The sequence below is a fragment of the Anastrepha ludens genome, chromosome 5, assembly GCF_028408465.1.
Source record: "Anastrepha ludens isolate Willacy chromosome 5, idAnaLude1.1, whole genome shotgun sequence".
NCBI classification, from domain to species: domain Eukaryota; kingdom Metazoa; phylum Arthropoda; class Insecta; order Diptera; family Tephritidae; genus Anastrepha; species Anastrepha ludens.
The window spans coordinates 46,833,974-46,860,011 of NC_071501.1; the positions used below are offsets into that span (position 1 = coordinate 46,833,974).

Below are 26,038 nucleotides of genomic sequence, written 5' to 3' on the forward strand. Positions count from 1 at the left end.
CGTAGTTCCGTAATCGACCAATGTTTCTTTGACGGATCGCTGAGAAAAAGAAAAGAGTCAAAGCGCACTTTAAGGTGAAGAAAAACTTATCATCGGTGCGTTTAGTAAATGGTACTCTAATGCTAAGAGGAGGATATGGCCCGAAGTTAGTTAGTTGGGAATGGTCCATAGCGCACTGTGACCTCTAATGTGGTCTATTGTGCTTCACCGCGAGCCTATAATTGGAGGCTTCTAATGAGTTTAGGCCTTTCATCAGGCCTTTTGTTTCATATTACCAATGGACTTGGAGTCACACCGCCTCGGCGTGCAAGTCTTTGCCTTGCCAGAGCTACACATTCATAGAGGATGTGCTCTGGAGTTCCATCGCGCAGCTCGGAAAAGTGGCAGGTGTTTGTTTCTACTAACTTTATACCAAATTTCCAGAAAAGATAACCAATACTGCAAAGGCCGTTTAGTATCTAGAGGGAGTTCGTAAGCTCTCTTTTTATTGAGTTATTTTGGATCTTACTAGGTGCTCTCCGTCGAGTGTTTTTTTAAGAGTTTGGGAACTTATAATGAAAATACAATGGAGTCGGGATGAATATTTTTTTTATTATAATCTGGTAGAAAACTTCATGGCATTGGTTTGATTATGATATCCAACATATGCCCGCCGCTGCTAGGAGTTACATAGTCCATTCGATTAGCTTAATTTTTTACTACTTTTTCTAATAAATCTGGTCGTATAGCGCCAATCGTGGCTTGAATATTACCTTTCAATAATGCAAGAGTTGCTGGTTTGTCCTTTGTCCGCAGAAATTAATTACTTAACATAAACCCATACAAAGTAATCCAGTGGCGTTAAATCGCACGAAGGAGGGGACCAGTGAACGGGACCACTTTTGGAAAGAAATTTGAAGGCAAATTGATTTTTCAATTAATCGATCGTTAAGCCGCTGTATGGCAAGATGCACCATCTTGTTGGAGTCCGATGTTTAGCTGATTAATTTTTGGAAACAAAAATCTAGTCAGCATGGCTTGATAGCGCTTGTCATTCACCGCAACGGCTGCTCGTTCCTTATTTCGAAAGAAATAAAGGCCGATCAGGCCGCCGCTCTATGAACCTCGCGAAAAGATTTCTTTTCTTTTTCAAGGTAAATTTCCATAATTCGGAAGCGTTGTTCTGGCATTAAGGGGGGAAACCGGTTTAGGAGGCCGCCATGCGAGTGCCTTGCTGGTGGGAATTCCTGAAGTTGCAATTTTTCTCTGAAATCAACGGCAATTTTTTTTTTATTAACAACAAATTTCCTAAGAATATGAACCTAAATGTTGTAAAAAAATATTGAAAAGTGCATGCTTTTGAGGCGCTTGAACACAAAGTACTTTTTTTATAACATATTTTTTCATTTATTTTGCTTAAAAAACCATATTTTAAATAATAATATAATCCCAGAATTGGTTCATATAGATTAGAATTGAATAAAGAGAAAATACCGAAAAATTTTAGAACGATTGGTCTATAACTTTTTAAGCTAGAATGCCCACCAGTTGAAAAAAAGTAGTTTCGAGAAAAACTTCGTTCTAACTAACGCGCGCTTTGGTGCGGCATCGACGGGCAGTCACTTAAGTGATCATAGCAACGGGAATAATGCGAATTTCGCTTTAAAATTTCTACCACATATTCTTGAGTAGTTATACTAATGATTTATGCAATAAAAAAATCGATTTTTTGATCGATCTAAACCGATTTCCCCCCTTAAACAATTCATGAAGACTTCCTAAGCTTTACTGTGCAGAAATGTCAGCACAGTTTGCCCTTCTCAGCTGTTAAACCATAGTTATCGATATCGATAGTTCTCGTGCAGCTAGAAAGAACCCGATAGAAGGAAGAATAAACTGTTTTGCCTGCCTCTGCCTTCGACATTCCATCGGGTATCGTATAAATCCCCTTTTCTCTCAGTCTTTCATAACAGTTTTCTAGTCTTAATCAAATGCGTAAATCAGGCAAGAGGCATTCCTATAGAGTAAGCATTTGATTACGAGGGGTGCCTTTTATATTTCGTTGCAATCTGGCAACTGACAGCTGTATCGCAAAGTTTGACATTTTTTGGCTTTTACGTACTCAGAACGTTTTGAAACACCAGCGCTATTTGTGTTGTTTACAGTAACTTAAAAGTTTCATCTCGGTCCAAAAATGGAATTAAATCGTGAACATTTTCGTACGATTATTTTTTACAACTTTCGACCTGGATTTACTCAGCAACATTGCATGGATGAACTTAATTCATTTTTTGGCGATGAAGCTCCATCAAGGACCAGTGTTTATCGAACTTATGGTGAATTCAATCGTGGTCGTAGTTCACTCCAAGACGAATTTCGTGAAGGTCGTCCAAAATCAGTTGTTGTTTCGAAAACCATTGATGCTGTGCGCGAACTGATATTGCAAGATCGTCATGTGACCTATCGTGAGATTGAGACAATCTTAGGCATTAGTGGGAGCAGCATACATTTAATATTGCATAAACATTTGACTGTCAAAAAAATTTGTTCGCGTTGGATCCCACACAATTTGTCAATCGCTCAAAAAAAGGCTCGTGTCGATTGGTCGAAGGAAATGCTCAAAAAATACGATCGCGGGGCTTCGAAACACGTCTATGACATCGTGACAGGTGATGGATCATGGATTTACGCGTATGAGCCCGAAAGTAAACAGCAGTCGACTGCATGGGTGTTTCAAGATGAGCCAAGTCCAACAAAAGTTGTTCGCGCACGAAGCACTTCCAAGCAAATGGTCGCCTGTTTTTTCGGAAAAACTGGACATGTCGCAACCGTACCACTAGAACAACGCAGAACAGTAAATTCTGAGTGGTACACAACCATTTGTTGGCCAGTTGTCTTCCAAGAAATTAGGAAAACCAATCGCCAAAGACGGATCACTCTTGGTGACAGGACAATGCGAGCTCTCACACTTCGGCTCAAACAACTGCATTTTTGAGCACCCAAAACATCGAATTAATGGGTCATCCGCCGTATAGTCCTGACTTGGCACCGAATGACTTCTTTTTATTCTCGTACGTAAAAAACAAACTGAGAGGTCAACGTTTTTCGACACCTGAAGAAGCGGTTGCGGCATTCAGAATGCATGTTTTGGAGGTACCTCATTCAGAGTGGCAAAAGTGCTTTGACAATTGGTTCAAACGCATGCAAAAGTGTATTGATCTTCATGGAGAATATTTTGAAAAACAATAAAGTGATTTTCGATGATTAAAATTTGTTTTTGTTCTCTAATCCCGAAATGCCACGCATTCGGCTACCTCGTACGCTCTGGATTTTCCTTCGCACTGTGGCCATTTTTAAGTCCATACTGAGGTTACTAACAGATTTAAGCGCTGCAATGGGCTTTTTAGCCTGAGTGTTTTAGGAGCCACCAAATCTCCTTGGCTCGACATTTTCAAGCGCTGCTGCCTGTGTGCGGAAATTCTCACTCTGACCCTCATATTATTTTTTTTTGTGAAATAAAAGAGCACCGTTTATTTTTTATTATGTATTTTTATTTATTTTCATTTAATTTTAAAATGAAAACTAATTATTCCATCAAGTTTGTAGTTGAAGTTTTTGACTTTTGTATTGTATGATTTTTTACAGAAATTTCGTTCAAGTATATAAACACATACAAGCCCTTAATATGTAGTTAAACATGGTTTGTCTGCAAATATTTCGTTTTCCTTATGCTTCTCATGTATGGTTAAACATTCATTACTTAGCTAAATGAAATTTTTAAAAAGCCATTATAACTTAAAAATTACAATTAGAAATGAAAGGCCTTTAGTCGCCTTTTCTGCGCGAAACAAAAAACAAACTTCACCATTTTCACGCTTAAAATTATATAATTGAAGGCAAAAGAACGTACGTACATACAAATACAATATATTATATTAAATTATTGTAATAGTAACAAAAACTTAATTATTGTTGTTTGTTTTATTTGATTAAGGTTTAATGGTTATTGAAAAAATGCTTTGGCTGCATTTTACGTACAACTAAAAAGTTCAATTACTTTTTCGCTTTTGTTCACATTTTCTAGACGCTGTAAGTCATATGGTATTTGTATCAGTTAAAACCTAATAAGCCTAGCATCCAACTACATTTTAGTATCACAGTGTAAAAAGATCGCAACAATAGCGCATTCTCAAATTTTAATTTTTTGCCTTATACTCTTTATACTTTTATGAAACGCAATTTTGTTTTAATCATTTTTAACGTTTTTTTCCGCAATTTCAACCTCCATTTTCTGATCTTTACTCTCCCTTCCTGTCCTCATTTTTGGTATGCAAATTGTAACTGAGCGCGCGGCCCCCTGTGTGCTGCCGCCTCCTTTTTGTTGGCCTTGCAGTCGCCATAGACGCGCACGCGCACTCCCAAAAGATCACTCGGTTAGCCTTTCGTTCTCCTTGACTAGCCTTGCTGTCGTCTGATTGCTCGTCTCTTGAGCATTTTATCGCTCCACTGCAGCGCTCGCTTACTGGTGTACTGCGGCTGAGCCAATACGTTGGCCATACATGGCGTAAGGTGAATAATAGGGCCCGAGTGCCGCAGCAGCAGCAGCTGCTGCTGGATTGAAGCCAGTCATGCCAAAAGCGGATGGCGCTGTTAGCGCACTTGTTGGTATGCCACCAGGTTTTGCGTAAGGATGATAACGCGCCGCAGCAGCAGCGCTCATTGGGCTCAATGGTGGCGTTGGGTAGCCAGCACGCAAAGCCGACGGCGGAAAGAGTGTTCCCAGCAATGATTGTGCCTGTGACTGTGCCAAAGCGGCGGCGGCTGCAGCTGGATCGGAGAGATTGCCAGTGTGTGTGCGCAGATGGGAGAAGAGTTCGTCGGAGGTTTGGAAACGTTTGCCGCAGTATGCGTCACCTACCACCCAGCTGCATACATAAGGCGCAGAGCGTGCAGCAGCAGCACTGGCGGCAGCAGCGACGGCGGCTTGTGAGTAAGGATGACTCGGTGGGAGACCAGCGGCGCCACCCATCATTGCCATGCCGTATTTTTGGTGTTCACATTGCGTGCAACCAGCCGGACAGGGGGCACCCATGAGCATTTGTTGTGTGTGTGCCGAGTAAGGACAGCCGGGACAGTACGGGTCCTTGCAAACAGGCACTATGGCTTCACCGCCTGATGGTGTCTTGATGCGTTGGTAGCTGATGTAGGGATTTGGTTGCGAGCCAGGACCATTGGGACCGCCTGGGTAGCCACCACTTGCTGCAGCAGCGGCTATCATGGCAGCATGGTGATGCGAAAAGCCGCCGGCGAATGGTGGACGGAAAGCAGGATTGGCGTGTTGTTCCATGCCGGGTGGGCAACAGAGTGCCGAAAGTGGGTTAATGCCATATGGACTGGCTGCCTTGTAAGCGGCAGCAGCAGCGGCGGCTGCGGCAGCCATGCTGCTCATCTCCTTTGGGTGTGTGGCCGAGCCGTTGGCATTATTGAGTACTTCCATGCCGGAGCGCACAATGGGACTGGCACCGCGCTGTGACGAGCCGGCGGGTGATACGGTTTTGCGATTGTTGTCGCTGGGTGTTGGTGTGGCACCATGACCATTTTCCGTTTTGATTGTATGCGACTCCGGTGTGCAATTGGACTTGCTGCGTGACGGTGCGCGTGTCATATTATCGGCACCGCTCGACGAGCATTTTGAGCTGGGTCGTTGCTCGTCCGCAATCGATGACGATGACTTGAATGTGTTGTGGTTTTGAGCGCTGAGCACATTGGTTTCGTATGGTTTGAAAGCCAATTTCACCTCGGTGGTGGTGGGCGTTGTGGATTTCGGTGATTTGGCCTGAGTCGGCGACTTGGAAGCGCTCAAATCCGAGCTGGCATTCGATGAGGTGGATGATGAAGACGAAGATGTGGATTTCTTTGATTTATCCATAGCGAGTAGCGGTTTGACGGCCGAGGAATCGGCGCCAATTTGTGAGCAAGTCTGTGCCAATAGGGCGAGTGGACTCTTTTTGGCATCCATCTGGAATGGGAGAAGAAATACAAGTTTATAAGTGGTGCGTTTATACATACAAATACAAGAGACTAATAAGTTTTCTGCGAGTTCGAAAATTTCTTTAAAAACAAACGAGGTAGATTAAATGCTTTAATTTTCGCTTTTATTTTAAATGTTTTCTTTTTGCTAGCTGTGCATGGTAATTTGAGAATGTCTACCTTCCCTACCACATGTCAGCATGGGCATGCAGATTTCGCCGCAAACTTTGCATATGAATTGAAAGGCACCTATGATATTTTTGCATGCACGCGCAACTTTTCTTTAGTGCGGCCGATCGAAGGCGCGTCTATTTAGCGCTGCTATTTTTATTTATATTTTATATTCAAATATTTTGGTTACTTTTTGTGCGTAGCAAATTACTTATGGAGCCCATTTCTTACTTGAAAAAAAGCAGCAAAATCCATAATTCAGTTTTGATAGCTGCATTATGAAGGAATTTCAAGCTATAAAACCGCTTTCACCGCCAATGACAGGCCCATAAAAACATTTTTTGTGCATATAATAGCCAGATTTTATGTGTCCATATTGTGACACAGAGATTATGATGTCAATAAAGTTGGCGATGTGGCAATAAAAATAAATTTCGTTTAATGTATTTCGTGTTTTTTCCAGATTTTTATTATACCTTAAATTTTAATTTTACGAGTGCATTAAACATGTTTTCGGTAAATTAAAAAATTTAATGCTAAATAAAAAGTGGAAAAAAAACAAAAATATATAATTAACTTATCGCTTAGTTTGCAGCGAACTGAACTGTGTCTGTGTTAAGTGGAAATCTTGGGCTAATTGAGTTGGGCAAACACTTAAATGTTTTTGTTTTTTTTGATAGCCTTAAAGTGTATGAGTTATTATTTAGGCAGTGGGAGGACTTCTTAGGAAAGGAATAACGTATTATATGTCTATATGCGTAGCCTGAAATGGTTGCCCAGAGAGAGGGCACACTTGAGGGAAATCAGATTCATTCTTCGTGATTGTAGGTATAGCTGCTTACTTAAATCATTTTCCGGTTTTTCCATTTGTGAGTAACAAATTTTGAAAATTTCAAAATTCAGAAAGCGCATATTTTTGATTTTCACATACGAACCAATTTGATAATGATAGTGATAATGAAGGAAACAACTTTAATCTTTTAAACTTTAATATTTTCAATTTTTTTTTTTATTAAATTATTTTATTAAGTTTTTTTTTATTAATTTATTTAATTTATTTTTTTTTTATTTTTTTTTTTTAATTAAATTGTTTTTTATTTTTATTTTTATTAATTTATGTGTTTTTTTAATTAATTAATTTTATTTTTTTTAATTATTTTATGTATTTTTTTTTTTAATTAATTATTATTTAATTTAAATATATAATATTAATATTAATTATTTTTATTTTTATTAATTTATGTGTTTTTTTTAATTAATTTATTTTATTTTTTTAATAAATTTTTTTTTTTAATTAATTAGTTTTATTTTTTTTTAATTAATTTATTTTTTTTTCTTTTGTAATTAATTTATTTAATTTTTTTTTAATTAATTTTTTTTTATTTTTATGTTTACTCTCATTTTGCTTTTTGCTTCCAGCTCAACTTTTGCTACATAGCGTTTCGCCGTAGCGCTGTGCGGCTCTGTCTTACGTTTTTTTATTCAAAAAAATATATAAAATTCTAATTCGGTTTTGCTGGTTAATTTACTGCATTGCTTTTTTAATTTACTTCTCAATTCTTATGTTGCGGGCCAATTGCATAAAAAAACATACATTTCTGCTTACTTCTAAGATTTTAATTCTATAATTTTTTGTCATATGCCGATTTCAAGCAGAGTAGATTTGGTATCAGGAAGAAAACTTTACAATTTTTAGATTTTTAATTTAAATATTAGACTTATTTAAATTTTCAATTTTTAGTTAAAGTATTAAAAATTCAAATATTAAATTTTTATTTCAGATTGACCCAAAAAATTGGTTTTTAAACTTGAAATGCTTGCTATGCTGGTTCTTCTAACACTTTCAAAGTCGTTATTAACTTTATCGTTTCTTTACAATTCTATGTTCTTTTTGTTTTAGAATTCTGAATGCTTGAAATACTGTCGAAATTTTTTGTTGGAACTACTGTTTAAAATGTAAATTTGTCATTTAAGGCAGCATTAAAAAAGGGTTCAATTATTTTGACTATTTGCATTGTTACATTTTGTTTTAATTTTTTTATTATTTTGTTATTAGTAGGTACTATATATACTATAACTAATACTATAGTTTTTTAATTTTTTTTATATTTTTTTTTTTGTATAATGTTTTTATATTATTATTTTTATATTATTCTTTTAATTTTTTATAGTATTTTTGAAATTTTTTGTACTATTTTTTAATTTTTTCATACTAGTTTTTTTCATTTAATTTTTTTTATATTATTTTTTTTGGTTTTTTATATAATTTTTTTAATTTTTTATATCATTTTTTTAATTATTTTGTTATTAGTACGATAGTATTTTTTTTAATTTTTTTATATATATTTTTTTAATTTTTTATATTATTTTTTTAATTTTTTTAGATTATTCTTTTAATTTTTTTTATATAATTTTTTTACATTATTTTTTAAAATTTTTTTATATTTTTTCTTAAATTTTTTTATATTTTAAAACAATTTTTCTTATATTATTTTTTTAATTTTTTTATATTATTCTTTCAATTTTTTAAATTTTTTATATTATTTTTTTAATTTTTAAAATTTTTTTTTATATTATTTTTTGAATTTTTTTTTAATTATTTTTTTAATTTTTTATAGTATTTTTTTAAATTTTTTATATTATTTTTTTAAATTTTTTATTTCTTTATAGTGATTTTTACAATTTTGTATAGTATTTTTTTAAGTTGTTTGTATTCTTTTTCTAATTTTTTCATACTAGATACTTTGTTACATTTTCTCCTTCAAATTCAGTTGCAAGTATTTCTATTTTAAATTTTAAATGGAACTGTGGATTTCGAAGGTTGCTTTGACTTTTTTTAAGATATCTTCTCGAATTATTTAAATTGTGTTGTTCAAGTATTTAGTTTTCGTATTAAAAAAAAAAAACAACAACCTCCAAAATTGATTTTCCTTTGATTTTTTTTATTTGTCGATATTTTGAGCCAAATTAGAAGTCAGCTTCAAGTAGGCTTGGCTGTGCCTGGCCGACTGAATTGTAAATTTCTAAATTATTTAAATTTAATTTTAATTATTCAAATTTTAATTTATTTAAGCCATAGCAAGTTTTATATGTATGTGAATAAACATTTTTTTTTAATTACTCATTCTGATCTAAGTTGAAATGCGTATTTTTCCCCAAACTTAGGCTTCGCACTACGCAGCTCACTAAAAGGTGTTACAATTCATTCAAAAAGCTACCTAATTTTCTTACTCACTTCGATTGATTTCTCATCTTTTAAGCTTCCTAAATTTTAAGCGATTTTCTTGACCTTTTTTATGCCTATCGCCTCTTACAACTCATAAAGCCCGTAAGTGTTTCTAATACTTTAGAGAGATTTCTCCCTTTTTCAGTTAACTCTAACTCACCGTTGTGGGTATTGGTGACAAATAATCCGGTTGCAAGTATTGGTTATTTCCAATAGTAACAACACCGCCGCCACCTTCTAAAACAACCATTTTACGTAAATCCAAAGGTTGTGTAGAAAGCGTGGGTAACGCAGTTAAACGATACAGCTAATCCACAAAAATGGTAAATCCAGTGGGCAAATGGAATTGCTGCGCGTGTAGCTGGCAGATCTGTTGACGCGGCGGCTAATCCAATTATTTTTAATTTTAATTTGCGACGCCTTTAGTTTCGAAGTAATTCAAAACTTTAGCAGTGTTAGCACAATTTAGTGTTTATAGCTGGCACAGTATTTATAAATATTACTTTTTGAGAGTGTTGATATTTCTTTCAATTATTGCTTAAGAGCTTTTGTGTTTTTTTAGCAATGTTTTGCACTTCGCAATTTGTTTTCACTTAAATTTTGGCAGTATTTGAAATTTCGCTTGAGCACACTTGCCGCTTTTCAGCAGCCTACGTTGCACTTGTTAGGTATTTCTTACGAAAATTGCAAAATATTTCTATTTTTTCTGCTTTATTAGAAGAACTCTTCCGTTGTTGAGCACAAACGTTTTGTCAAATTGTCAAGTTAACTGTAGTGCACATATACACATAGATGTATGTATGTATAGCCAAAGTATTTAGATTGCCACGTTCCGAGTTTCCTTTCAGATACGTCCGAACGCAAAGATAGCCAAACACGAACTGAAATTTTTGTAGCACACAACTAGCTTAGGTGCTTCCCAATCGCGAGTAGCTGGCATGCCTAGCTGCCAGAGCGCTGCGCCATAGGCAATTTCAAGTGCACTCTCGCGTAAAGAGCGCGTGCTCCATTGCAGTGCTGCAACGAGTTGCCGTGGCGCTCAAAACCTGAAAAGAGTGCACGCCTGCATGGCGACATGTGAGTAAGCGAGCCCACTGCGTTGCGTGTGAGTGAGTAGGCTATAGCGTAATTTTCAAATATGGCGTACTTTTTGTCCAATCAAATCGCATGCGCCATAAAAATGATTGCGCTTTGATCTTTTGCAAGCGCGCGACGGTAGCGGCAGTGACAGCCCAACTCCGTATATATGTGTTGCTGCTAATTGTGGCAACCAGCTGTCAAGCGGTTGTTAATGGATGGATGAATGGGGATGGCTGGTCAATTGGTATGAGCCAAATACATATTGTAGCGCAGGCGAGAGAAGCAGACAAGAGAATGCACATGAAATTGGAGTAACAGGTTTTTGTGTTCGCGACGAGCACACCACATTTCTGAAGCTGAGCGGCTCTCCGCCACATGCACAGCCACGTTTACGCTCTGCACTTGCTCACTACGTGTTTTCGGCCGCAATTTATAACCAATCACTGACGGCTTTTGTGTATACAGCGCAATGGCAACACTTCAAAATGGGGTTACCTTAGGGAAATATGTAGTGAATGCGGTTTGTTGAGTGCATTGTAGAGCATTCATTGCCGCTGAGCGCCGTACTCTTTGCATTGCATTATTAAATATTGACATGAAATGTTAATTTAGTGCTCTCCTTAAGTTGTTAAAGCGAGTGAGTTGCGCTCTTTCGCGTTTGCATTTCGCTTTGATTGTGACTCGTCTGCGCTCGTCTACGCTCTTGTCGGTGGCAATCATTGCGTTTGGTTAAGTGACCAAAAGGTTGCAATTAAACTGTCACGTTTATCACGCCTTTCAATACAACAACAGCACCAAAAACAATTATCATAACAACTAACAGTAGCAGCAGCTAAAGCAACAAGGAGGCACACAAACGAGCGCTATAATTTTCATTTTTATTTTTATTGAGCGCGTTGTCGGCATTTCAAGTTGAACTGCACTTTGCTGCAGCATTGGTGCGCATTGCCGCGCCACACCGCTTGCTTAAATTGTCGATGGTACTAACTACTCAACTCGACTGCTAAATGGTTACATTCGCTTGTAAATCGCTCACATTTCTGGCTCTTTAGTGGCATTAAAAAGTTGGTTAGCACGTCGCGTTACATACACTCGTATGCCTATACATACATATGCATGTGTGTATGTATGTAGGTAGGTGTGCAACTATCAACGTACAACGTTTATGTATATGAATTGAAGCATATGCAATTTATGCTCGCGTAAAATTTTTACACTTCAATTTAGCGCGTTTTCGTTACGAAGCTTAAAAAAGAGCCTTCACTATTACGCTTTACTACTTTGTCTACTTTTTGTTTATGATTTTAGCAGTTAAGTGAAAAGTAATGTTGGCTAACTTCCTCGTGCAATCACTTTGCAAACAACTACCGCCGCACTTGCTTTCGGAATCTGCTATGCAATTGGTTGGACGACGTTTTGCCGTCGGAAAATAGACTTTTTCCCCGCAGTCTTGCTGCGTAAGCACGGATGCGATTGAATGAGGTAACAATAGTTTCTGCGGCATGAAAAAAGCAAGTTATGCAGGGAAGTATTAAAAATTAAAATTTTATGAAGTCAGCTGCATTGGTGTGTATGTGAAATAGAGTTGCTGGTTTCTCTATGTAAGAGCTAAAATAATCGTGCTAAGCAACAATGTAATTAATTTGAAGGATGGAAATATTTCAGAAATTCTGTGATGAAAATGCAAAAGTGTTTAACCGTTACTAATTTTTGTTTTCTAGTAGAGAAATATTAAGGGCGACAGCCACTGCGGGGGGTAAAAAAATTGTCGATTTTTGGTAACTTTTTTTTTTTTGTAAGTAGGAATGATTATTGGAGGATCGGACAAAAGGCAATTTATTATGTATGTATAGTATTAAACTATTATATGTTGATGGAATTTTTTATTAAAAAATATTGAAAAATTGACAAATTTATTTAAATAAACGTAACGAGTTAAAAAAAATTACGTCATCTGGTGGCAGCGATACAGCAATGAATAATCATCTGAAATCAAAAAACCAAAAATTTTATTCATCTGCACAATAGTGGCTCTCGTTGTACGTAACCGTTTTTTTTTTGTTTTCTTGACAAAATGGTGGTGATTTGAATTTCGATGTGTGTTTTTCACCATTTTTTTGATTTTCAACAGGCCCAAAAAAATATATTAGTTATTTTCAAAATTTTGAAAATCGGCTACGTACAACGATAGCCAATGTGATAACAAACATTTTGAAAAAAAGAAAATTAAAAACGGTTCATTAGTCTTCGGGAAATCGTTGCCACCGTATTAAAAAAAGTCGTTTCGAGAAAAACGCGTTTGAAATAAAGCATCGTATCGTAAGCGCTACGGGGCCGAACCGACGGGCACTCGCCTAAGTGCACATAGAATCGGGAATAAAGCGAATTTAGCTTTAACATTTTTACCACATTTTCTTGAGTAGTTATACTAACAATTTATGCAAAAAAAAAAACGATTTTTTTGAATTTTCTTATTATAATAAATTAAAATAAAATTTTTGTAAATTCGTTTTGATAATAGGAGGCTAAAAAAGGAGTTTTTGCTACAGGCATAGACATTTTTTATTTAACTACAGAGTGTTCGGTCTCAGCATTAGAAATTAAAAGTCAAATTAAAACAGAACTGCTAGTGATAAAAGTTTATTTCAAGAACTATTACAAAGAAGACAAGAACGATTTTTTTTATTTCTTCTAAATGTTGACCGTGTCCATTTTTTTTTAATTATTTCCTCTAAATGTCGACCGCTACGTCGTTTAAACTCTTGGAATCTGGCCACGGTATTCCGTGTCATTCGCTACAAAGGTGCTGTGGGGATGTCATTAACTTCGCGAACGATATTTTTTCCAATGCCGAGATGGTCGCTGGGTTTTGTTTCATAAGCTTTACTTATGAGGTACCTCCACAGAAAAAAGTCCATAGGGGTAAGATCGGGCCACCTAGAGATGCCAGAATATGTCACCGAAGCGGGTTACCAGTTTGTCAGGAAGAAAGCGCATGGTATCTGCCGTACTGAAGGAAAAATGTTCTCTCATTATTGACAGAAACTAGTCGTTCAGTATGCCGTTCTTGCCGTCGACGATTTAAAAAAAAAAAAATTTTATCCAATTACTCCACTGCTTGACAAGACATACCAAACCGTCACTGTGGGACTATGAAGTGGCTGTTGACATTTTAATAGTGGGTTCTGTTCTTTGAGTGCCCAATAATGGTAATTTAGCTTATTTACATCAAAATCATAAAAGCATCATTATTAGCTTCACAGTCTTTGACAGACCAAAGCTTCCGCAGCTACGTTCCTCCTGCTGCATTCTTCCTGCTGCTTAGATACACTTCCGTTTAAATGAAAATCGTCTCAGCACTCCAAAAGGTAGCGTTTGCCGTAAGAAATCGCTCCAATATTAGCTCGCAGAAATATTTAAGCAAATTATAATCGTTAAGCTTAAGCGCTTGCACAATTTGAATTTTGTATGGGTGATGTTTGTAGATCTTTCCTCAATATTTCGTGCACAATAGTTCTTGGAAGTCCCTGGGCTGCCTTTCTGACGCTCGCTCGGTCTCACTTGGATTCTCATTTAAACTTGTAGCGATGAGTTCAATACTCTCGTTTATTCTCGATGCCTGGCTGTGTCCCGGTGGTGAACTGTTTGCCACCGAACTTGTTGCACGGAACCTTCGCACACGAATCACGAATAAAAATAAAAAAAAAAATAAATAATTGGCGCGTACACTTCTGTTAGGTGTTTGGCCGAGCTCCTCCTCCTATTTGTGGTGTGCGTCTTGATGTTGTTCCACAAATGGAGGGACCTACCGTTTCAAACCGACTCCGAACGGCAGATATTTTTATGAGGAGCTTTTTCATGGCAGAAATACAATCGAAGGTTTGCCATTGCCTGCCGAGAGACGACCGCTATTACAAAAATTTTTTTCTTAGTTTTGGTGTTTCACCGAGATTCGATCCAACGTTCTCTCTGTGAATTCCGAATGGTAATCACGCACCAACCCATTCGGCTACGCGGCCTTCATATTTAGTGCAATAAAATCAGCGTGCATACGGTATTTGAGGACATCCATATATGTGGCTATAACTTCCCGAAATCATTATTTTTCTTTTTGCTCTTTTTCAGAAAAGACATGAACAACTACAAATTAACTCAAGAAATGAAGCGATATGCAGTTATCGCCGCTATATGTGCAATTCACACCGATTTAAAAATCTCTAATTTTCTTAAGAGACATTATGGTTTTTTTTCGGCGAAATACCAACCGCAGAAATGAGCAGAGGCTCCTGTTGTCATACTCAAGAAGTTTCCAGCCATTGTAATGATTTTAGGTGTTGTGAGAAACAAAGAGCATGCAATGCCACCACACTTTCACACTTAGGGATTTCGACTGAATTTTGCTGCATGTATTCACGTTCTAGAAGCAGTAGTGGTCGCTTAACTCCCCAGACCTCAATTCCCTGGATTTTTACGTATGGGGCGTAGTTGAGCACGAAACAAATAAGCATCATCATAACACCATCTCTTCTGCATTCCTTTTCAGACCCGGAGCGAGGAGGTTATTGCAGCTAATTCAAATTTTATTGAATGATTTTACAGATATATAATAAAGGGTGGTTAGGTTTTAAGGGCCGGTGTTGATTTTGAATAAAATAAATTTTTTTAGAAAATTATTGTCATTTCTCTTTATTATGATAAAACTCGTATGGCTCTATTACGTATGGAACAAAATATCGGCCACTGCGGCCTCGGCGGCACACCTCCATCCGATGGACCTCCATCCCATGCTCCAAATTTTCGATGACGCTGAGGCATAATTGAGGTTCTATGCCGTTAATGTGCCGAATTATCTCATCCTTTAGCTCTTGAATTGTTGCTGTCCTATCAATGTACACCTTTTCTTTCAAGTAACCCCAAAGAGAGCAGTCCAACGGTGTCGTTGACGTTTAGGTGTGGTTCAAATTCAACATCGGCCCTTGAAGTTTAACCACCCTTTAAGTTGATATTGTGTAAAAAATCGTGAAGTTTCATTACATTTTATTCAAAATAAAAGTTAATTAGTTTTAATCTCAAGTTTTCTTCAAAAACTGTACGCACCCTGTATATATGTACTTCCAAATAAATGGATACATAAAAGTTATACTGAATATAATGAAATGGCACGATTTTCTTCCAATCTCGTGCTTAAGAAAGGGACTCGTAACCTTATAAGCCCTGACGTAGAGCAGAATAAATGCAACATTCTTAGGAGAAAAGAAAACACCATTAGTACCAAAAAGTAACTGATACAGTGATGTAGAAACCAAATGGAAAATAGTCTCATTAAAAATAGCGCACACAATATTACAATAAATTTGTGCCAATCCAAAAACTGTTTTATCTTAATCTTCACTATCTTATGAATAATCTTCAATTTCCTTTTCCGTTTCATGCTGGACGTGTTATATTGACTCCTGGTTCTACTGTCTAACATGAGAATACATTTTTTATTGCAGTCGCCCATCGGTAAACCTTTAGCTTCTATTTCTTATAAGGGTGGCAGTAATAGTTTTGTTATTAATCGATAACCACCTAAGTAGACCTATGAAATAATTGAGTTATATTTGCTAACATATTCTACTAACTACACTTTACTGTTTATATTAATTGAAGAAGTCCGTTTTGAACGGTCTAACCTAGTTGTATTTAGTAAGTCACATTTCCCATATGTGTACATTGCATCAGGTGATTTTGTATGGCTGTTTAAAGAAAGCATAAGGAGAAAACTCTACGCATTCTTTAGTATCAGAGTCGTCCTGCGTATAGACCCAATATGTATGGAATCTAACAGTGAAGCGGTGATCTCAATGACTCTATTCTGGTAAGTAAGTGCGTAAAAATGTTGACAGCCTTATGGAAATCGTCGAATCAGACCGGTATGTGATTTTTTTTTCAATATAAATTCACATACAGCGATCAATGCAACATACAATTGCCTTATCGAGTAGGCAGTTGGGTAATAGAAACAATATATTTATGTAAAGAATGATCGACTTCGAAAAGCTGCAATCGCAACTGGCAGCCAGAAGGTTAGCCACTTGACTTTCACTTCTACTCTCAGAGAGTTTGGGTAGGAGCGAGATGCACGGGTAATTGAGCTGCATTTTGGCGAGCCCGAAAAAACAGTTGATACGACGAGGAATGGCTCTACTGTCGCGCAAGGAAAGGATGTTGCCTATACAGCCACGCTGCGTTCGGCCCCAGCTCGAGTCATAATGCCAGCCTCGAGAGCCCATGCAGGATCTCTCTTGTCGACAAGTGTTACTATACTTGGCATTCTATACATTTTAAAAGTCTCCATCAAGCTTGTACGAGGGGTGCCTTTTATATAATATTTCGGGATTAGAGAACAAAAACAAATTTTAATCATCGAAAATCACTTTATTCTTTTTCAAAATATTCTCCATGAAGATCTATACACTTTTGCATGCGTTTGAACCAATTGTCAAAGCACTTTTGCCACTCTGAATGAGGTACCTCCAAAACATGCATTCTGAATGCCGCAACCGCTTCTTCAGGTGTCGAAAAACGTTGACCTCTCAGTTTGTTTTTTACATACGGGAATAAAAAGAAGTCATTCGGTGCCAAGTCAGGACTATACGGCGGATGACCCATTAATTCGATGTTTTGGGTGCTCAAAAATGCTGTTGCTTGAGCCGATGTGTGAGAGCTCGCATTGTCCTGGTGAAGAGTGATCCGTCTTTGGCGATTGGTTTTCCTAATTTCAAATGGTTGTGTACCACTCACAATTTACTGTTCTGCGTTGTTCTAGTGGTATGGTTGCGACATGTCCAGTTTTTCCGAAAAAACAGGCGACCATTTGCTTGGAAGTGCTTCGTGCGCGAACAACTTTTGTTGGATTTGGCTCATCTTGAAACACCCATACAGTCGACTGCTGTTTACTTTCGGGCTCATACGTGTAAATCCATGATTCATCACCTGTCACGATGTCATAGACGTGTTTCGAAGCGCCGCGATCGTATTTTTTGAGCATTTTCTTCGACCAATCGACACGATCCTTTTTTTGAGCGATTGACAAATTGTGTGGGATCCAACGCGAACAAATTTTTTTGATAGGCAAATGTTTATGCAATATTGAATGTATGCTGGTTCCACTAATGCCTAAGATTGTCTCAATCTCACGATAGGTCACATGACGATCCTGCAATATCAGTTCGCGCAAAGCATCAATGGTTTTCGGAACAACAACTGATTTGGGACGACCTTCACGAAATTCGTCTTGGAGTGAACTACGACCACGATTGAATTCACCATAAGTTCGATAAACACTGGTCCTTGATGGAGCTTCATCGCCAAAAAATGAATTAAGTTCATCCATGCAATGTTGCTGAGTTAATCCACGTCGAAAGTTATAAGAAATAATCGCACGAAAATGTTCACGATTTAATCCCATTTTTGGACCGAGATGAATCTTTTAAGTTACTGTAAACAACACAAATAGCGCTGGTATTTCAAAACGTTCTGAGTACATAAAAGCCAAAAAGTGTCAAACTTTGCGATACAGCTGTCAGTTGCCAGATTGCAACACCAGGGTTGCCAAATCCCGACATATAAAAGGCACTCCTCGTATACTTGGCATTCTATACATTTTAAAAGTCTCCATCAAGCTTGTACGATGACAATTTCCAATAAGGTATCCCTCAGAGTGTCTGAAAGATAGATTCTACAGAAGAGTTTTGGACTGTTGCGCGCTGTGGATGGCGAGTATCGCAGGCGATGGAACAATGAGCTGTGTGAGCTTTACCGTTGATATAGAAATATAGGAATAGTGCAGAGAATAAAGATCCAGCGGCTTCGTTGGCGGTACGTTAGGTACCAGCTGACGGTAGTAGGGAAAGAAGAAGACCACCTTTGCGTTGAAAAGATAAAGTCGAGTAGGGCTTGGCTTCACTTGGTGTGCCTAACAAGTGCAAATTAGCACGAGAAAGGAACGACTGCCGCGGTTTGATAAACTCGGTCGAAATCGCGTAAGCGGTTATGGCGCCAATTAAGAAGAAGAAGTTATATGAATGGTATAAGGCAAAGAGTTATTTCATTAATAATTTTTTTATGAAATTTTTTTTTTTAATTTTTTTATGAAAATAATTCTTTAATTTTTTTATGAAAAACATTCTTTCGTTTTTATTTTGTTGCAGCATGTTGAAAGCATTTTTCTAAGATTTTTTAATTTTTTAATAGCATTTAAGGGTTGATTTTTAGAGCATATTTTGCCTTGCCCTAGTAATGGCCCATTCGAATAATTATGTCATATAAATTTCATCAAAAAAATTAATTATCTATATTAATGTGCAACAAAAATGTACAACGCTTAATTTGCAATACTGTAGCTACGGTATTTGCATATGTACATACATAAGTATGCATCAACACGTATGAAATATGCTTTATGACCGATGTCTGTATGAAGCTACAATTCCATCTCACTATCCACCATTGTCAATTATGCACAAGTGTGAATGTGTCGAGTGGGAATTGAGAGGATGAGATGAACGGGTAGGGAAGCGCTTTGGTGATGGCTTTGTTGGTTGGTACACTTCAATAGCACCGCTGGAAGCAGCTGATGGCTGGTCGTAATATTTATGCAATTTCAAAGACGGAACGAACAGGAATAGCGTAGAGTCGGCGCAATGAAGCCGGGTAAAGGGCAGAAACAGTAAAAACTCAAAGAATACTCGTAAATTATATGAAAATTGGTAGCACGAAAGGAAGAAACTCATAAAATTAACCACATTTTTCTTCATTTTTATAGCATTTATTATCACATTGCCCCAGCAGAGAAAGGCGCAAGGCGAAGTGGCTGACAGAGTGATAGAGAGAGAGAGAAAGAGAGAGATGGTTTATGTGAGTGCCATAAAAATGCAGTTTCAGCCCATGAAGTTGGTCGGAGCGGCATATTTGCCTTGGCTTTTGATTTATGCACACCCCAACTGCGGCAGTGGCTCTTCAGCTATGGCAAGTGAGGCAAAATAATGCAATAAATTTGACATTATCGCGAGCAGCCATAAGATATGGTGGAATTGGTAATGGCGCACGGCGAAGGCGAAGGCGCAGGCGCAGGCGCGGAAAGATGAAAATATTACATGCTCCCCTCACCAAATACAAAACGATTTAAGTGGGCTGCTGATGCGGCAATGGAAACGGCAGCGGCAGCGCCAACGTCTACGTTTCGCTTAACTTGCATTCGCGCAAGTCGTAAAAATGTGAAAATACAACAACAATAGTAATAATTCAAGTAACACATGAAAAAATGAATGCTCAAACAAAGTCGTATAAATATTCAAAAGATTGCTGCCAAAGAAGTGCAGTGAAAATTTCATTGTAGATATGTTTGTGTGTACATATGTACGAGTATGGGTATACATTTATAGGGCAGGAGAGGACATAAAACGAGAAAATGTTTAATATGGTGAAAGCAGATAAACACGAAAAACGCTCATAAACGTGGCAAATGGCTAAAACACGAGGCACATCAAAGTATGTATACCAAGTGCCAGGACCAGTTTCGGTACAAATACCGCATTATTCAATGACAGGAATACAAACACACAGTCTCGAGTGCTCGACGGCTCATAAAATGCAAACAACGTCACTTGAGAGGATAACCTCCAACGGTTTTTACGATCTGCTAAGAAGGTGGTCTCCCATAACTGTGGGCCTAAGAACACTCACAAAAAAAAAAAACAAAGTTATAAAACCGAAATAAACAGCAAAACAAGTCCACTGCTTATCGTGCTTGTTGGATCTCTTGATTTCAGTTGAAGGCTTCGCAGTACGCGTATTAGCTATCCCAGACCATACACACACAAGTTAGGCTGGGCTATAATCGCATAAGTGGCCTATGAAACTAAAATCGTTCAGCTTCAACACATTTAACTGGCTAAAGTGTAGATTTTATGATTGAGTTGTATTTGGATTATTGAATACTTCCTGCCATTCGTTTTGTGTTTTTATGTCCTTAGGGTAGTATAAAAAACCAGACGAATATAAACATAATTTTTATGTAATAGTGCATTCGTGATCTTATACCTCCATACATGTTCGTTCGCGTATATTTGTAGGTATGTATGCACACATAAATATGTATGTGCACTGAGCTAAATTATGCATTAAAAAATTAAATACTATTGTACTTTATTATAACGCCATTCAAATAATTGTCCGTTGGAAAGATAATTTTTATACTGCAAATAATGAATACGTCCATGTACAATTTACGTGATTGATTACAATGAAAAACAAAAAAAATGCTGAAAAAACTAATTACGTTTGTTGAAATTTGTGTGCTCAACTATATTTTCGAAAAATTTGAATGGATTCCTTTTTTTAGAGCCATAATTGGTAAGTACATATATATGTATTAGGGCGGGTCGATTTAAAAATCGCTCATTGCTCTGTGAAAATCGTATTTTAGGGATCAAAATAAGAAACTTTGCCGAAGGAACCATACCTCTAAAACGAATTCTGATGTCCCCCAATTTGGGTCGAACGAAAAATCCCACTTTGACCCATTTAGAGTGCTCCAATCGAGTCCAAATGTATGACCGACCCCCACTAACTTTGGACAGTCGATCCACCCATGCCAGTGGCATACACCCTGGAACTCCCCTGGGGGGTTCCCCATACAATCATTTCAAAATATCACCATTTTTGGCCTTTACATGAGAAAAGAAACTAAAAAGTTCGACTCAAATTGGGGGACATCAGAATACGTTTCAGAGGTATGGTTCCTTCGGCAAAGTTTCTTATTTTGATCCCTCCCCACAAATCGACCCGGCCTAGTATATATTATATGTATATACAGGGTTTGATTGAAAAGTAATGAGCCTTCCCGCGCGGAGCGTCTGCCAAGCGATCAACCGAATCGGATGGTGGGGAATATTTATGTATATTTAACTACAATTTTCTTTATATACTGATATAAATAAAACCGAAGTGCTCGTTTCTAATTTAAAATAAATGTCTGGCTATCATTAATTATTTTGGAGGGACTACACATCACTCTCTTTTGCCGGACTGATATCTCTGAAACGGCTGAACCCAATATTAAGATATGTATTATTTTTCCTGTAAGAACAAAGACGGTGAACTGGTGACTGACATCCAGAGCAATCTTAAATTATGGAGGGAACACTTCTCGTATCTGTTAAACAGTGATAGCTGCGCATGTCACAGAGAATGTGAAGATCCCGATACCCCAATCGTCGACGACGGAATTCACGTTCGGCTACCCAATCATGACGAGGTGAGAATAGCGATTACGCGGCTAAAGAACAACAAAGCCGCGGGCGCCGACGGACTGCCGGCTGAGCTATTCAAACATGGCGGCGAGGAGCTAGTAAGGTGCATGCATCAGCTTCTATGCAAAATATGGTCGGATGAAAGCATGCCTGCTGATTGGATTTAAGTGTGCTCTGCCCAATCCATAAGAAGGGCGATCCTGCAATTTGTGTCAATCACCGCGGGATTAGTCTTCTAAATATCGCCTATAAGGTTCTAGGGAGCGCATTGTGTGGAAAGCCAGAAGCTCTGCGTCAACCAACTGATTGGAACTTATCAGTGTGGTTTTAGACCTGGAAAGTCTACCATCGCCCAAATATTCACAATACGCCAAATATTTCAAAAGACCCATAAAAGGAGAATCGACACACACCATCTTTTCGTAGATTTGAAAGCTGCATTCGACAGTACGGAAAGGAGTTATCTGTACGCGATGTCTGAATTTGGTATCCCCACAAAACTAATACAGCTAATACGACGTTGCTCAACACCAGCAGCGCCGTCAGAATTGGGAAGGACCTCTCCGAGCCGTTTGATACCAAACGAGGTTTCAGACAGGGTGACTCGCTGTGGTGTGACTTCGATATCCTGATGCTGGAGAGGATCGTACGAGCCGCAGAACTGAATCGCTCAGGCACAATATTTTATAAGAGCGTACAATTGTTGGCGTATGCGGATGATATTGACATCATTGGCAACCGCGCTGTTAGTTCTGCCTTCTCCAAACTGGATAAAGAGGCAAAGCGAATGGGTTTGGTGGTGAACGAGGACAAAACGAAGTACCTCCTGTCTTCAAACAAACAGTCGGCGCACTTGCGTATCGGCACCCACGTCACTGTAGACAGTTATAATTTCGAGGTTGTAAAAGACTTCGTTTATTTAGGAACCAGCATTAACACCGTTTACAATGTCAGCCTTGAAATCCAACGAAGAATCTCTCTTGCCAACAAGTGCTATTTTGGACTAAGTAGGCAATTGAGTAGTAAAGTACTCTCTCGACGAACAAAACTAACACTCTACAAGACTCTCATCATGCCCGTCCTAACGTATAGCGCAGAAGCTTGGACGATGACAGCATCCGATGAAGCGACGCTTGGAGTGTTTGAGTGAAAGATTCTGCGTAAGATTTTTGGACCTTTGCACGTTGGCAACAGCGAATATCGCAGGCGATGGAACGATGAGCTGTATGAGCTTTACGACGACATAGACATAGCGCAGCTAATAAAGATCCAGCGGCTACGTTGGCTGGGTCATGTCGTCCGAATGGATACAAACGCTCCGGCTTTGAAAGTATTCGATGCGGTACCAGTTGGTGGTAGTAGAGGAAGAGGAAGACCTCCTCTGCATTGGAAAGATCAGGTGGGGAAGGACTTGGCTTCACTTGGTGTGTCCAATTGGCGCCGGTTAGCACGAGAAAGAAACGACCTGCGCTCTTTGTTAAGCTCGGCCAAAATCGCGTAAGCGGTTATCGCGCCAATTAAGAAGAAGAGAAGAATTATTGTACTAATTTAAAAAAATAAAATATTTTACAAAATTATAAACATTACTTTTAATTAGAACAGGCTAGAAAAATTCATAAAACTCCGAGACTAAATAACAAAAAAAATGTTAAATCAAGTTACGAAAATGGTAATCTGGCCATACTGGTGCTAAAACCACGTAACTCATTGACAAATTCGCTGAGCGCAAAGTAACGGCACCAGGATAGGCGCCATCTCATTATTGTTCCATCAGGAATAAGAAGTATCTTACCGGTAAATTTTAGTAAGGAGTACAAAATCGCGATAAAATATAAAGCCGAGAATTTACTAATAGCCTTATCGTTAAGTTAGATATAGCCTTATAGTGTTTACAACAAATGCTTGTTCTTCCTACCGACATTACAAATACACTTCATTTGTACACTTTTTTACATCCTTAAACCCAAATGTTATCACGCAAGACAAAGCAAAAGCTAATCTTTTCCGACCAGCTCATCATTCAACGTACACATGTATGTACATATGTATATGCTTGACATGAATGTCCGTCCGAGAGAAAAATGTTTCCTTCGTTGCACTGCTTCATTGTCCCATTACCTTCCTTCGCCATTGCAGCGTAGCGTTAATTTGGGTTATTGTGCGCAGCACACGTTCATCAATAATCTCATTATTTTCCCTTTTTTGCCAAATAATTTATTTAGTTTTTCTCCTGTCACACACACGCACACAAATTGCCACACATGCATACACGTAAATTCAACTGTAAAATTTTCAATGTCACGTTTCCACGCAGTATTAATTGTTTAAGTGTTAGTGTGTGTGTGTGTGCGATGTGTGCATGTGTGTATTGTTTGTCTGCCATTCTCCACTCTATTAAATAAATGACTGTCAATAAATTATCGAAAGAAAAACAGAGCGGATATGGAACGACCACTATTTGTTCAACTAAGTGCGCTTAAGCAAGGACATGTTTATATGTGTATGTGCGTGTGTGTGTGTTATTGTTTTTGTGAAGGGTAACAGCAGTCAGTAGGGGTGTTGCCAACACATTCAACACAATCAGGACAACAGGACATTTCGATGCAAACACCAACAACAAGGTCGGAATTTCTGATAGGTAGCGCTGTTGCAGCGGCAAATCGTAAATAAATGGATGACTGTTTTTTCTATTTTTTTTTTGTTTTATGCTATTTCTGGTTGCCTTTCTCCTGCTGTTGCACATAGTGTAGCTATGGTTGTCGCAGATCTTGCCCCCTCCGATTTTTTAACACAATGCAATCCTGAATTTATTGCATTTTTTTGTCGTTTTTATTGTGTGCTGTTATTTTTGTTGCTGATTACGTTTTCGTTTTTTTCGCATTCATTTTTCTCCCCTTATTTCTAAGTGAATTATTGCTCTCTACTGCAACGGTAACTAACGTTTCCTTATGTTGTTAGTTTTGTTGTTGCTGTTATTACCATTGGTGCCATCATTTATTTTGCGGTATAATTTCAGCTTTAGATACACAGTTGCAATATATTTATGTTTTTTTGTTTTTGGTTTTTGTTGGTGGGTGTTGTTTCAACGATATTAATGGTGGCAGCAGCCAACAGTCGCCAGCAGACGCATAAACTACGCAGCAGTACATTTCAGTTCGTTCGATTTGCAGAAATCGCGTAGAAAATCGGTGCAATATAATTTTAAGCTTAAACCACATTCACACATCTCATTGAAAAATGATTGCTGGCTTGTATAACAGGATACATTTTTTCTGTTTACTTCCTTTATATGAGTAATGGGTTCGATCTGGTCACTGCATTATTCATAAGATTTCTAAATAAAGAGTCGATAATTTCGCTGGTAGCACTAATTTACGCTCAAAAAAACCTAAGAGCCAGACCAATAAATTTGAATATCGCTAAGACCGAAAAAGCACTTAATTTATTTGGCACGTAGTTTTCGAGATATCGCCGAATAATGGTTTTGGATCAAAGATGAAAGGTGGATCATAAAAATTTCTAAAATACGGTTAAAATGATAATACAGAAAGACTGTTGGTCGATAATTTCATGGCAATATGATATCTGGTGTATGCCCGCCGCGGCTACGAGTTACAGGGCCTATTCGATCTATACAATTCCTGACTACTTTTAACAATAAATGTGACCGTATGACGTCAATGTTGCCTTAAAAACTAGCTTCTAATGCTTCTAGAGTTGCTCATTCGTCGGCATATTCCCATGACTTGACGTAGCCCCATTCTGGAAGCATTGTCTATATGGGGAGCCTCGATCTCCTACAGGATTGCCAAATTACTGCTACGAACTTACAACACGAAAACAACCAACTTTATTATATCACTACCAAGAAAAGAATATAAAATATTGGTTGGAGTACTGACGGTAAAAATAGTTAAATAAAAAAAGTCAAATATTGGTTGTCTCCCACCATATCACGTAGCTAAAAGGGGATTGGTCCAGAACGACGTGTGTGAAGAAAGTTGTACGTTTGAAAACTTCCTTTGCCACTGTTCTGATCTAAGCAGAACTCGTGACAGCTGCCTGGAAGCGGTATACTTTTCATCTCTGAAGCATATTACTGACAAAAGTTTAAACTGTTTATTACAACTCGCCAAGCCATGTACCCCGAACTATGTTTAGCGTGACTCCAAGAACACTGGTAACACTACGGAACATTGTGACCTATGTTAGATCTATTCAGATCAGCCAGATATACTTAACATGACCTAACGCA

At 37.8% G+C, this 26,038-nt stretch overlaps 1 protein-coding gene across 1 annotated transcript; it reads right to left on the reverse strand.

Moving 5' to 3' along the window:
- Window positions 1–3,516: 3,516 nt before the first annotated feature.
- LOC128863219 (zinc finger protein Noc) lies at window positions 3,517–10,299 on the reverse strand. The gene is made up of 2 exons (XM_054102264.1): window positions 9,567–10,299; window positions 3,517–5,998 (listed from the first exon to the last, which is right to left on the reverse strand). The coding sequence occupies exons 1-2, from the start codon at window positions 9,654–9,656 to the stop codon at window positions 4,499–4,501; spliced, it is 1,590 nt and encodes a 529-aa protein (XP_053958239.1). The 5' UTR covers window positions 9,657–10,299; the 3' UTR covers window positions 3,517–4,498.
- Between the last annotated feature and the right edge of the window lie 15,739 nt (window positions 10,300–26,038).

What these genes read in the sequence shown, in the direction of transcription:
- LOC128863219 (XM_054102264.1), bottom strand. Translation starts at nt 9,656, where the DNA reads ATGGTTGTTTTAGAAGGTGGCGGCGGTGTTGTTACTATTGGAAATAAC. An exon ending in TGTCACCAATACCCACAACG is followed by an intron (nt 5,999 to 9,566) that starts GTGAGTTAGAGT and finishes CTCCCATTCCAG; the next exon opens with ATGGATGCCAAAAAGAGTCC.